This window comes from Micromys minutus (assembly GCF_963924665.1).
Source record: "Micromys minutus genome assembly, chromosome: 16".
NCBI classification, from domain to species: Eukaryota; Metazoa; Chordata; class Mammalia; order Rodentia; family Muridae; genus Micromys; species Micromys minutus.
The window spans coordinates 26,137,642-26,149,647 of NC_137985.1; the positions used below are offsets into that span (position 1 = coordinate 26,137,642).

General features: G+C 41.9%; 1 protein-coding gene across 4 annotated transcripts in view; it reads right to left on the reverse strand.

The window, feature by feature from the left end:
* Positions 1 to 215: 215 nt before the first annotated feature.
* The window catches only part of APLP2 (amyloid beta precursor like protein 2), a 57,296-nt gene continuing 45,505 nt past the window's right edge, over positions 216 to 12,006 (reverse strand). For 2 of the 4 annotated variants that reach the window (XM_080930113.1, XM_080930111.1), the window contains 7 exons: positions 9,289 to 9,388; positions 8,495 to 8,647; positions 7,038 to 7,073; positions 4,298 to 4,383; positions 3,403 to 3,477; positions 2,943 to 3,098; positions 216 to 1,581 (listed from right to left, as the gene is read on the reverse strand). In XM_080930113.1, the coding sequence (XP_080786239.1) occupies positions 1,480 to 1,581; positions 2,943 to 3,098; positions 3,403 to 3,477; positions 4,298 to 4,383; positions 7,038 to 7,073; positions 8,495 to 8,647; positions 9,289 to 9,388 (708 nt within the window). In that variant the 3' untranslated portion in view covers positions 216 to 1,479. The remainder of the gene's footprint in view (positions 1,582 to 2,942; positions 3,099 to 3,402; positions 3,478 to 4,297; positions 4,384 to 7,037; positions 7,074 to 8,494; positions 8,648 to 9,288; positions 9,389 to 12,006) is intronic. The other 2 variants (XM_080930114.1, XM_080930112.1) reach the window with 1 other exon arrangement.

Sequence of the window (12,006 nt, forward strand, 5' to 3'; positions counted from 1 at the left end):
CCTAACCATTGAGCTATCACTTCAGCCAATGTCTCTCTTTTTTTTGGAATCAAAATGGAGCTCTTGGTTTTAACTTATTATGGCCACTGATATATATATATATATATATATAGGCTAGTAACTCTTCACAGAAGGAAGATGTCCTTCATTCCCAAAAGCAGGACTAGAACGCTCCACCATCACAGATCAATGTCATGGTCGGTAACAAAAGGTGCTCAGGGGAAGTTAAAGTGTTTATTGATGTAGTTAAGTTCTGTACATTCTCCACAGATCATACTAAGGAGTTTGTAGGTGAAGTTTCAATCTGTGCATAGTGGGAAGAGGCATGGCTAGGGCCAAGGGGGAAAAAGGAAAGGGAGGTAAATCACAGAAAAATACAAAAAAACAAAACCAACCAACCAAACAAACAAAACAACAGGTTACCAGAACCTTCAGATTAAAACAAAACAAGCAACAAAGCTCTAAAGGCTGTTCAGCTACATGACATTACAGATGCATATAAAGGAAACAAAATTTTTCAAAGATTTCCACAGTGTCTACAGATCCAATTTCATGTACATCGTCCTTTCATATAATGAGGCCTCCCGTAAACTCTCCTGGGTCCTCAGCCATGTTTATTATTGGTATTCTCTGAGAGGACATCACAGGGGCTGGAGCAGTGGAGGTGAGTGAGGTACAAAGGCAGGCAGAGGGTCAGTGCACGGGAGGTGGTGCACACTGGGATGCACTTGCTAGGGAAAGTGGCTAAGAAAAGGCTACCATAAACAACTGTGGAAGAACACATAACTACGGGCTTGTTGCTGTGGAAGAACTGGATTTGAAGGAAAGCACAGTGGATCTAGGTTTGTATCTGGTCAGCTCAAGGTGCCTCAGCCCTGCTTGGTGACGGCTGACACAGAAGCACCCAGACACCCAGCACTGGAAACACGAGGCTTCCACAGAGACTATGCCTACAACAGTCAGTAACTGTACAATGTCCTTCAGTTCCACTGACACTTCTCAGCAACCTGGAAAGGGAAATACTGCCTTTATACATTAAAAACAAATAATGATAAAAACCAGCATAGCAAACGAGCCTAAAGAACTGACTTACATAATGGGAACAGTCTGTGTATATAGTCTATCATTGAAAAATCAACATTTTCCATTTATATAGAGCATGTGTGAGACAGTACAATAGAAGTGGCATTTCTAATTTAAAAAAAGAAAACTACATCCATCAGATATCTGCAATAGATCTTTTCTTTCATTTCACTTAAGGTTTATATATCATATATTGTTATATTAACATCTTTTTAACCCATTTAAAAGAATGGAAATTGCAATCCTACAGTAGTACTTTATAGTCTTAACAATCCAGGAGAGCAGGATGTAGGATGGTGCCTTCTGGCACCACTGGTGGTCAGCAGTCAAGCGCAAACGCTGAGCTCCTCCAGCCCACCTGCAGCAGCCTCAGCCAGGGCATCACCCACACTGTCCTTAAATCTGCATCTGCTCCAGGTATTTGTAGGTGGGGTTTTCATAACCATGGTTCTGCATCTTGTTCAGGTGACGCTCTTCTGGGGTGAGCATTGGGTCAACCTGTAGGAACAAAGACTGCAGGTCACTGTGGGTACTGAGAGGCCTGCAGAGCATCAGGACACCTGCCATTTATTGTCCAACCCCCAGGACTCAAAGCAGCCCAGCACCCTTTTGTACTGGACAGATCAAACAAGAGCTGGTGTCAAGGACACAGGGGGGAAGAAAGCAGTCAGAGGCAATGCTTCTCTCTGAAAGCTTGGTTCCAGTGAGACAATCAGCCTGTTGACAAACTTGACAATTTCAGTTTGATCTTTGGGATCTACATGGAAGGAGAATTACTCCTTCTAATTGTCCTCTGACCTCTATATGCATATCACAGCATGCATGTGACAGACAGACAGACAGACACAGACACACACACACAAGAGTAATTTAAAAGATAGACCATTACATAGGCTATCTCTATTATGTCAGTCAGTTCTTTAAGGCTCTTTTGCTGTTCTGTTTTTGTTTAACACAAGGTGGCAGTACTGTCCCCCCTTTCAAGCTGCTGCAGAACTGAAGCACACTAATACACATGCACTCAACTTTTAAAGGACCAGTTTCTTGGTAACCATAGTGACAAGTGGCTTCCAACCAATTAAGTTCTGGGATAGTGGGCAAGTCATGTCATGTTCAGCTATGAGATAAGGAAAGGGGGCAGATGGTCTCTATTCATTATCAGCTCAAACTCTACAGCAGAAGCCAGGCTCCAGTTCTGATACTTGCATATGTAACGGCACTCTTCCACAGTCCGTACTGTATTTACATAACCTAGAAAAACTATACATTTTCCACTATCCACTAAAAACTGAGCAGCAAACTACTCCGATTATGCATCAGGAGATACAGAACACAAACAACTTGCATTTGGTTTTTGTCCCTATCTAACCATTATAAAAGAGAGTCACAGACAACATATCTAGCATATTCAGGACTCCTGGTTCAATCCCCAGCAACATAAACATGTGTACAACACACACATACCACCATCAGATTTCTGAGCACATTATTACACTTACTAAGCTTTTAAAGGACAAGTTTCTTGGAGGCCACAGTAACAAGTGGCTCTCTGAAAGTACATTCCAAGAAAATACTAAAAACACTTTTTACTTTCTGAAGCATATATTATGACCTCCTGGTATTGCCCCACTGAACAGATTAAAAGCCATGCTGAAAGTGGGCAGCAGTCCGTGAAACAAGGGTAACATAACTCAGCGATGGCTTATCTCCTAAACATGACTGACTCAAAGGACAACAGCAACATGCCTCCAGATCTTTGAATTACAGCAGTTCCAGCCCTATCCACTCATCCCCAGTTGGCAGTGCAGAACAAACTGTCATCAGCTTAGGCCAAAGGTAGAAGGTGCCCCAGTCCTTACCTCCACAATCCCATGGCTGATGGTGCCGTACTGCCTCTTCCTCAGCATCACCAGGCTGATGACGATGATGGTAGCAATGGCCACTGCGATAACCAGCAAGCCAATAAGGGCATTGCTGCTCAAACTGAAGTCCTCCCTTAAAGGTCCCACGGATTCCTAAAGAAGCAAAGCACAGAGGAGACAAAGTCCAGTGACCACCTAGAAACTGGAAGAGAATCATATGCCTCTCGGCTGGTTTCAAAAACTCTGGGCAACACAAAGATCTTGCTTTGTCATAATCATTAACCACATCAGGGAGGTTGCCCACCTTTTCTAATCTATATGGACATTTTCATTTTTGTGCATTTTTACTCAGATGAGAAACAGAGTAAGAGCCCGTTAGTAACTGAGAATACCAAGGATCTTTCATTTCCACTTGAACTAAGATGACTGAAAAGAACATTCTGGAGTAAAAACATACCGGCTCTTCCTCAAGACCCCCAACTCTCTCAGCATTGAAAATCATCTCTTTAACATCCAGAGTCTCGTCAATGACCTGAAATAGTCACAAACATCAGTGAGTGGGAAGGAAAGAAATATAAATGTCACTTTACAATGCTATAGGGTGTTGGGAAGCTGTGTTCTTCTATCAAAATGATCCAAATAGCTCAGCAAAGCTCCACAAGGAGGGGAAGTGTAGCGAAGATGTGCTGTGCGGTGGCAACTCTAGCCACTGAGGCTCTTTACCTGAACTTTCCTTCAAGTGACTGTGGTGGTGACAAAGCTCAGGACAGATAACTAATAAACGACATTTAAACACGAAACTCAGGCCCAGCAAACACTCATCAGGTAAAGAGGCATGCCTGCAAACCTGACAATTTCAGTTTGGTCCTTGGGATTTATGTGGAAAGGAGAAAATGACTCCTATCATCCTCTGATCTCTGTCTACATACCATGGCATGCATGTGATCACCCCCAAACACACACATAAGAGCAACTTAAAAAAAAACCCAAAAACCCACACTAGTTAATCTGAAGGCAATTAAATCATCTAAATGGAGAGAAACACAAGAAGAACAAAAGGAGGAGTAAGAAAACAGAAAGCTCAATTTTACTTAGTTCTCCACCTAATAAATATTGACTTACCTGAAGACAGCCTGTGACACACCTTTTGTCACAGCTGTTTCCTACCACACACTAAGAAAAAAAAGCAGCTTCACTGGCCCCTCATCTGCAATCTGTGGGCCTGGCTGCTCCCTTATAGTCTGTCTACTAGTGGAAGAATGGCTCACACACTAGTCTGGAAGTACTAACTACCATGCCTTTTGCTCCAGTGGACAAAGGGAAGTGTGCTATGCAAAAGACAAATGGCTCACCATATTTTCATCCATTTTATTCTTACTGTTAATCACTTTTTCTTCTGCACCAATCAGTCCTGTGTCTTGCTCTGCCATTCCAGATCCTGTGTAGAAAATGTTCATAGTTAAGTTTCTTGGCAGCTCACCTCAGGCCAGTCTCTCAGAAGCAGCAAATCCCTGCCTGAGGGCCAGAGAGTTTCTTACCAAATACCCCATGACTCTGTAAGCCACTGCACTGGCATGTTTGAGGATGCACTGTGCTTTGCAAGGATGAATGGTACAAGCATTTTCAAAAGACTGATGCATATAATGAAGGAAGGCAGAGTGCGCACTGGTCTCCACCTGAACAAATGGAATGCAGTAAGCCTTTGCAGAGAAGCTGAGCCTGAGGGTGTTCCAGAATATAAAACATGTCTCATCCCTTACACACGACTCTAACAGCACTTGCTATGCAACCACACAATTCTTTGGTACCCAGAGCCTACTGAACACATGAAGGACTGCTACCTGCATGTATGGTTTGAGCTTAATAGTTTACTCCTGAATATAATAGTTTACTCCAAAAGAAACTGTTTCTGCTTCAAACCCCTGCCACCTTCTATTTGCCCTTCAAGCTTCAGGTTCTCTAGGGAGACATTTCTAGGCTGTAGCAGTTAACATAAGTTTGTAATTCTCTGTCTCCCACTGGATGTCTGATCCCTCAGACCTGGATCCTAGAGTTACATCTCAAATTGTAGGTAAACCCAGGTAAGAAAGCAGTTCATCTAAATGGAGAATTTTAACCAAGGTGAAGGGAGCAAGAACAGCACCTGTCCTTTTTCCAAGGTCAGAAATGACTTGAGTCTACATCACTCATGTGTGGCACATAGATGAAGCATCCAAATACACACCATGTCTGGATTCAGCAGACACAGAAAGAAAAATCCCTTTTATTTTTAGCTTCAAGCATGTGATTCCTGGCTATCTCAAGTTTCTTATTAATAAGAATACATTTAGTTTATATATATATATATATATATATATATACACACATATATATACATATATATATATACACACACACGTGTGTGTGTGTGTGTGTGTGTGTGTGTATGATTTGAATCCTTTATAAAGAGACTTGGCAGCCAACTTAACATGCAAAGGTAACTGCCTACAAGTGAGTAGATTCCAACGTAAGTTTACATTCAACACATCTGTCCTGGAGATGCCAAAGGCAGGCAATGATACAAAGCCCAGCCACAGGGAAGTTTTTCATTTCACAACTAGACTTGTTTTCTTAACACACTCCAACAGCAGTGATTAATAATAGCCACAAGGCTGCTGAGCTTGCAGCCCTACTTAATTTATTAACTCATTACACTGTAGCTAGTGATGCATTTTTTTCTAAAGCATTTACTTCAAAAGAAAAGCATAACCTGATACCAGTTATTTGTGTCTCAAAGGAAACAACACTGCCTGCCTGAGATTCAAGAGAGGAATTTAGAAGGGTATTGGCTTACTTAGCACGAATGCGCATAATCAAGACTACTAAATTCTAATTCTGAGCTCTTCCCACCTCATGCTCTTCTTGGAGTTTTAAGTCATAAGGGCAAGACTCTCAGAATACAAAGAAATACTGAATCAACCCATCTAAAGGCTTGCTTTCGTCCAGGCTATCCCAATACTGTGTTTCTGACTAAACTTGCTTTGGTTTCATAATGCGCAGAAATGACTTTAAGAGACCAAAGTTAGTAGTTATGTTGTCCCAATACATTTTTCCAAAGTAAGGAAGCTAAAGACAGTGGAGCCTGGTGCCTAAGATTTACACCTGAGATGAGAATCAGCACAGTGACTTCCAAGAGGAGGCACAGCTGAATACGAGCATGCAAAGAACTTTCAAGAGTTAAATCACGTTTTGATCCTAAGAATAAAATACGGTATAAATTAGAACACCAGGAAATCTCACTTAGTATAGCCCTGACCACACTACCAAAGCCAAGAGAGTACACTCAAAATACACTAAGAACAGGCACTACTACTCATGATCAAGAGAGGGGACTGTTTAATCAGTTGGGAGATTCTGTCTGTTACTAGCAACTCAGGCAACAGAAATGACATGGGCCATGAAGACAGCCTTGGGTCCAGACCCTGATCCTCTAGCTTCTTAACTTGCAGATTTGGGTAGCAACATATATAATCAGGCAGTTTATCAACTGCCTAATCTATAAAACTGAGCCAAAAATCCTGCCTAAGAGGGAGGTTTGGTGGTAAACAAGATAACACAGCTGGCATCCACAGTGTTTGTGAAGATTGGAGACTCATCTGTTTCTTTCACCAACGGCATCTGTGTTTTAGGAATGCTACCACTCAGGAGCATGAGACAGTGGCATGGACGAAAGGTGAGACAGCAAAGGGGGAAGACAGCTGGTAATAATAGAGAACAAAGAGAAGGGGAAATTACAGTCTACCTGACTGTCCAAGTTAGGCATGTTCTTAATAGACTAGCTACAAACAACAATTTTGTTAAACTAAACATCTTTTCTGACATTTACCCACACAAAGACTTGGGATAGGATCTGTTTCTCGGGTGACTAGACTAGGAAAGCTGGGAAACTTGTTAGTAACATGGAGGCAGGGCTACTCTAGCTCCACTCACAGCCATGGCTGAAGAAATGAGGCGGGGAAAGTCAGATGGTAGTATGAAACATAAAATGAAACTTCCAACACACCGGGGAAGTGAGAAGGAATGGAGGTCTTAAGGAACGTCTGACAAACCAACCTTTTTTCATTGGGTGGTACAACTCCGGCTGAGTGTCTAGCAGAAAGGAAAACAATAAAAAACAAAATAGCACAAAAGGAGATTAAGAAAGAAAATGGCTTCTTTCTAACTTCCTCTCTATAATGTGACCAAAAAAAGGCATTTTCCTTAAAACAAAACAAAATAAAAAACCATGCCTGAGATACCCATAAACAAACTGACCGTGATCTAGATAGCAAATGGCTACATGTATTCCTGAGGAGATAGAAGTGGAAAGTCAGGATCTGGCCATTTAAGAGACATTTGCAAGAGTCTCATATTATTTAGCTTACCCCATAAAACTAATATTCTTTTTTTTTTTTTAAAGAAAACAGTAAAAAATGAAGTTAGTATTGTTGTTCACTAACAGAGACACAATCTTTCCTGAAATGTTCCAATCCCAAACAAAGTGGAGAAAAGCTGCACATGCACGAACATCCCACAACCTCATGGAGGTTTGGTATCTGTGGAGTGGGAATCAGGAATGGGTGACATCACTTTACCGCTTGTTTCTTAGGTACAGGAAGGTCAGGTGCATAGAGTCTGAACCTGAGCTAACTGGTCCAGAAGGCGTTTCTTTTGCAGTCTAAGAGCTACCTTGCACGCACCTTCACTCACTAGGCTACTATAGCTAATCAGTCATGTGACTATCCCAGAAACTACAGTCAGTGTCAATCCAAATGCACTGAGAATCTAAGCTATGGGACACTCTGGACAAGTACTTAATCTGTTCAAACCTTAGCTTCTCCAAATGGAACACTCACAGTATCTACCTTCAAGGGGTGACCTGAGGATTGGACAAAAGGCATCCAAACGCAATGCTTAACTAAAGATGGCACACAGGTAGGACTCCAAAGCCATTTTTATCCTCAGCACCCTCACCGTCAGAAATAGCAGGACATAGAATCTGACCAAACAAACCCGTCTTAGGGCACACGTCTCAGCAGCTTGTTTATTTTTGGTGCAGACTCATGATTTTCAGAGACACTTTTAGATAATGAGAATCACAAGAGCATGCCTATGAATCAAAGAATACAACTTCTTACCCAACTCACTTCAGAGACATGACCCTGAGCCGCTTTAGCCCCTCCCTCTAATCTGCCTCCTAAGACCATTAGGAAAAGATACTGATACAATATAACCAACATGAAGGTTCTGTTCAAAAGGGATCCCCACATGTAAGGGACATCACACAAGCAAAAGGCTTGATACAAAATGTGAGAAATATTCCTGACTTCCTATTGATAATTGAAGTGAATCACAGAATCCAGCACAATACCTGCACATAGCTGGTGCTTGAGGAATACATGTCTTCCCTTTCCCTGCCTCTCATAACACAACCTTCCCAACTCAATCAGGTTTTAGGAAATACATCCCAATTGTCTAATTTTATGATCTTCTTCTCTGCTCCTAGGGATGGCTCTGAGGACCATACATACCTTCATTCTCAGACAAGGATGGGAAGGGATGGAAAGGGTGGAACGGCGGGATCTCCTCACTCTCCTCAGAGCTCACCCGGACATCCACAGGGTTCTCTGAGATGGAGGAGGTAAACTGGTCCATATCTGCTTTCTGTTCCTGAAGAAGCTCATCTAATAAAAGCACAACAGGGAGCAGATCAGCAACTTTTAGAAGTAGGTGTAGGCACAGGAACATCACTCTGAGAAAGGCTGATTCTTGTCATCTCAGACCTAAGACCTGGCAAGAGGCCTTCAGTCTGCAACCCCATCTCCTGTCTAACTCCTGCCTACTGTCTGACCTTATAGGACATGTCGTCCATCTCTAGAGGACTCATCATAACTGAAACTACACGCCTTTGAAATATTTCATTATCTATCTCTACTGTGACAACAGGAATTCTAGCAGGTATTTTCTACAGGTATACTATTTTACCCTGGAGCGCACAGCAGAAGACAGAATGATATATAATGACTACAGGGTAAGCTGGTAACAGGAAACTTCCCAGGCCCCTGCAATTTCACACCCTAGAGCTTCTTCCGCTAATAAGAGTGAAGGTCAATGAAATTCAAAGCTCTGTGGCTCCAAGCCAGTACATCTGTCTTTGGAGATTGCTCAGCCTTGTCATGTAAACCTCTAGTCAATTCCAACCTTTCTGAAAGCATGGTGTGCTAAACCCCACCTCAGCAGCTTTGCTTAATCCTTACATATTTCATCCTGGCTAGTCATCACGCCTTAGCCTCAGCAGTCTGGCTCTGAGACAATTAGTACCCACCAATTTCCTCTTGAATTTCTTGAGCCACATAAGGAACTTTGTACAGTAGAGAAAGACTTTGGTTCCTTCTTTCTTCAATCACATGGAGGTGTGTCATCACCTAGAAGCACAATATGAGGAGAGGCCTTGTCACTGAAAACTATGAGGTCAAGAGGTAAAAAACACCCACAGAGAGTTCCAGAGACCCAAAGGTTCTCTTTCCTACCCAATGCAGCAGAGCAGGAAAGCCTAAGACAGCACACCACATAAACGATGCAGTCACTTGTCTTCAGAGAACGCTACACGTTAAAAAAAAATTCACTTTCAAAATATAATCCTGGGAAACTGGAGGGATCCTCAGTGGTTAGAACATTTACAGCTCTTGTAGAGGACATGTGTAACACCCAAGAGGAAGTTCACAACTGGCCGTTAACACTAGGTACAGGGGATTCTAAACAGCCTCTTTCTGGCCTCCACAAGTACTAGGCACACATGGAGGCAAAACACACATGCACATAAAATAAAAACATTAAACATTAAAAACAAAACACAAACTAGTCAGTTGATTCGGTTTTTGTACAAGACAATCGTCACTAAAAACACTGAGTACTGAGCAGAAGCCCGGGTTTGTGGGTACCAGACCATAATAAACATTTGCTGAATCTGAGAGGAGAGAAAATACCATCACTTTTTCAACAAGATTAGAGCAGGTAAACTTACACTCAAACTATGGCGGGAAGGCCCGGCTGCTCATGGACTTGGTTTAGTAAACCAACTGCCTAAAATATTATGGTTAACGTCAGGACTGATGCACTCCCTTTTAAATTATGGTTCTTTGAAAAGAATGGAAAGGCATAAATAACTCATTGTATCCACGCTCTCTCACTACTTTTCCAAATGCAGAGATTGTCAATCCAATGATAACAACAAAGCATCCAAGGTAGGAAAGGTGATGTGACCCAAGGGGGTGAGGGGCGTTGGGGGTGTTGGAGGAGCTCTGCTGGAGTAGCTCAGCAAACTCACAGCTCTGTTACCCACTCAGGCCTAGGCCTGCATTTGCTGAGCTTCTTCTAAAGAGGGTGCTCAAAACCAGTACACTGTGTGGCCCTGAGGCCATTAACATGAAGGGTTGAAATGGAAGAAAAATTAAAGATGCTTTTACTGTAGATTGATGTGCTCCTGCCCTTTAAAAGCAAGATGACAGTAATTTAATTTTCTATTTGCCATTCTGCCAATCAAATATACAGATGGAACAAGTGTAAGTGCCTGGGCGAAAAATGCAAATGGAATTGCAGTGGGCTCCAGAGCCGATGCACATGCAGATACCATTATACCTTCTCAGAGGAACAGGGCCCTGTGACAGGATAAGAACCGCAGGATGGAACAGTAGGAATTAATCATGACAGAAGCCTTAGAGCTAAAGAGCCTGAGTGGCAGGGACAAAACATAGAAGCACTAAAAATATTATACAACATTAATCTCAGACTATAAGGCATATATGAAACATAAATCTATGTCAGGCTTAAACATGAGTCAAACCAAGAAAAATATTTTACGAGATTTATTTATTTTCCTTTATATGTATGTGTGTTCTGTCTATATATATATATGTCTGCGTACCAATGTGTTCCTGTTACCTCCAAAGGCCAGTAGAGGGCATCAGATCCCCTGAAACTAGAGTTACAAATGGTTGTGAGCTGCCAAATGGGTCCTGGAAATCAAACTCAGGTCTTCTGGGAGAGCAGCCAGTGCTCTTAACCATCCAGCCTCCAAGCATCTTATTATGTACATAGCAAGCATTTTTTTAAAATTACCAATCAGAAACACTTACAGTCCTAACTATTTTAAATAAGAGATATTAATCATGAAGCAAGGCGAATGCTTATATTGAGTGCTCAGGCAACTCAGAGAATAGGCACAAGTCAATGCAATTCAGTAACCCCATTTTGCTGGAATCACAAGCTGAGAACAGACTTACAGCTCTCAGCAGTCTGTGTGCAGAATTGCAAAGATGGGCTGACTATTTCTTCATTTACCTGCTGTGGATCTTCGTCAAGAATTCGATAAAAGGTTTCCTATACTGATCAGCCACAGGGATGTGTCGCTCAGCAGTCAAGGACTTGCCCAGCATGTGTAAGGCCCCATATTCTACCTTTAGCGCACACACAAAACCACCAAACCCTTCTCCATCATATTATTATATATAGTATATATCATCATCATATAAAGATAAGATACAACACAAATATAAAAAAGGATGTGGGTTAAGGATTTGTTTCCCGCCTGTCTTCCAGAGGCAATCCTCAGCTCTTGACATTTCCCTCTTCCACTATGTCTAGTATAAAGTGAAACCTTAACCCACACTAGCTGCTCCCTGGGCCGCAGAAACATCCCTTCCCACAGTCCATTCATCACACATCAACATTCTTTAATCCTTTCAAACATCCCACTACTGATGTGAACTCTGTACCCTGGAGGCAAATAAAATTCTTTTAAAGATTTATGTATTTTATGTATACAAGCACAGTTACTGTCTTCAGACACACCAGAAGAGGGCATCAGATCCCACTACAGAAGAGAAGCAGATGCTCTTAACCTCTCATCTTTCCAGCCCCATCTTTCCAACTCTTCATCTTCACAAGTAACATTCCTATTACTCTGTGAGCTGTACACAAGGAATACAACTTTGCATCATGGAACTGTATGTAAAATTTCAGCATGTAGATGGTAACACACCAA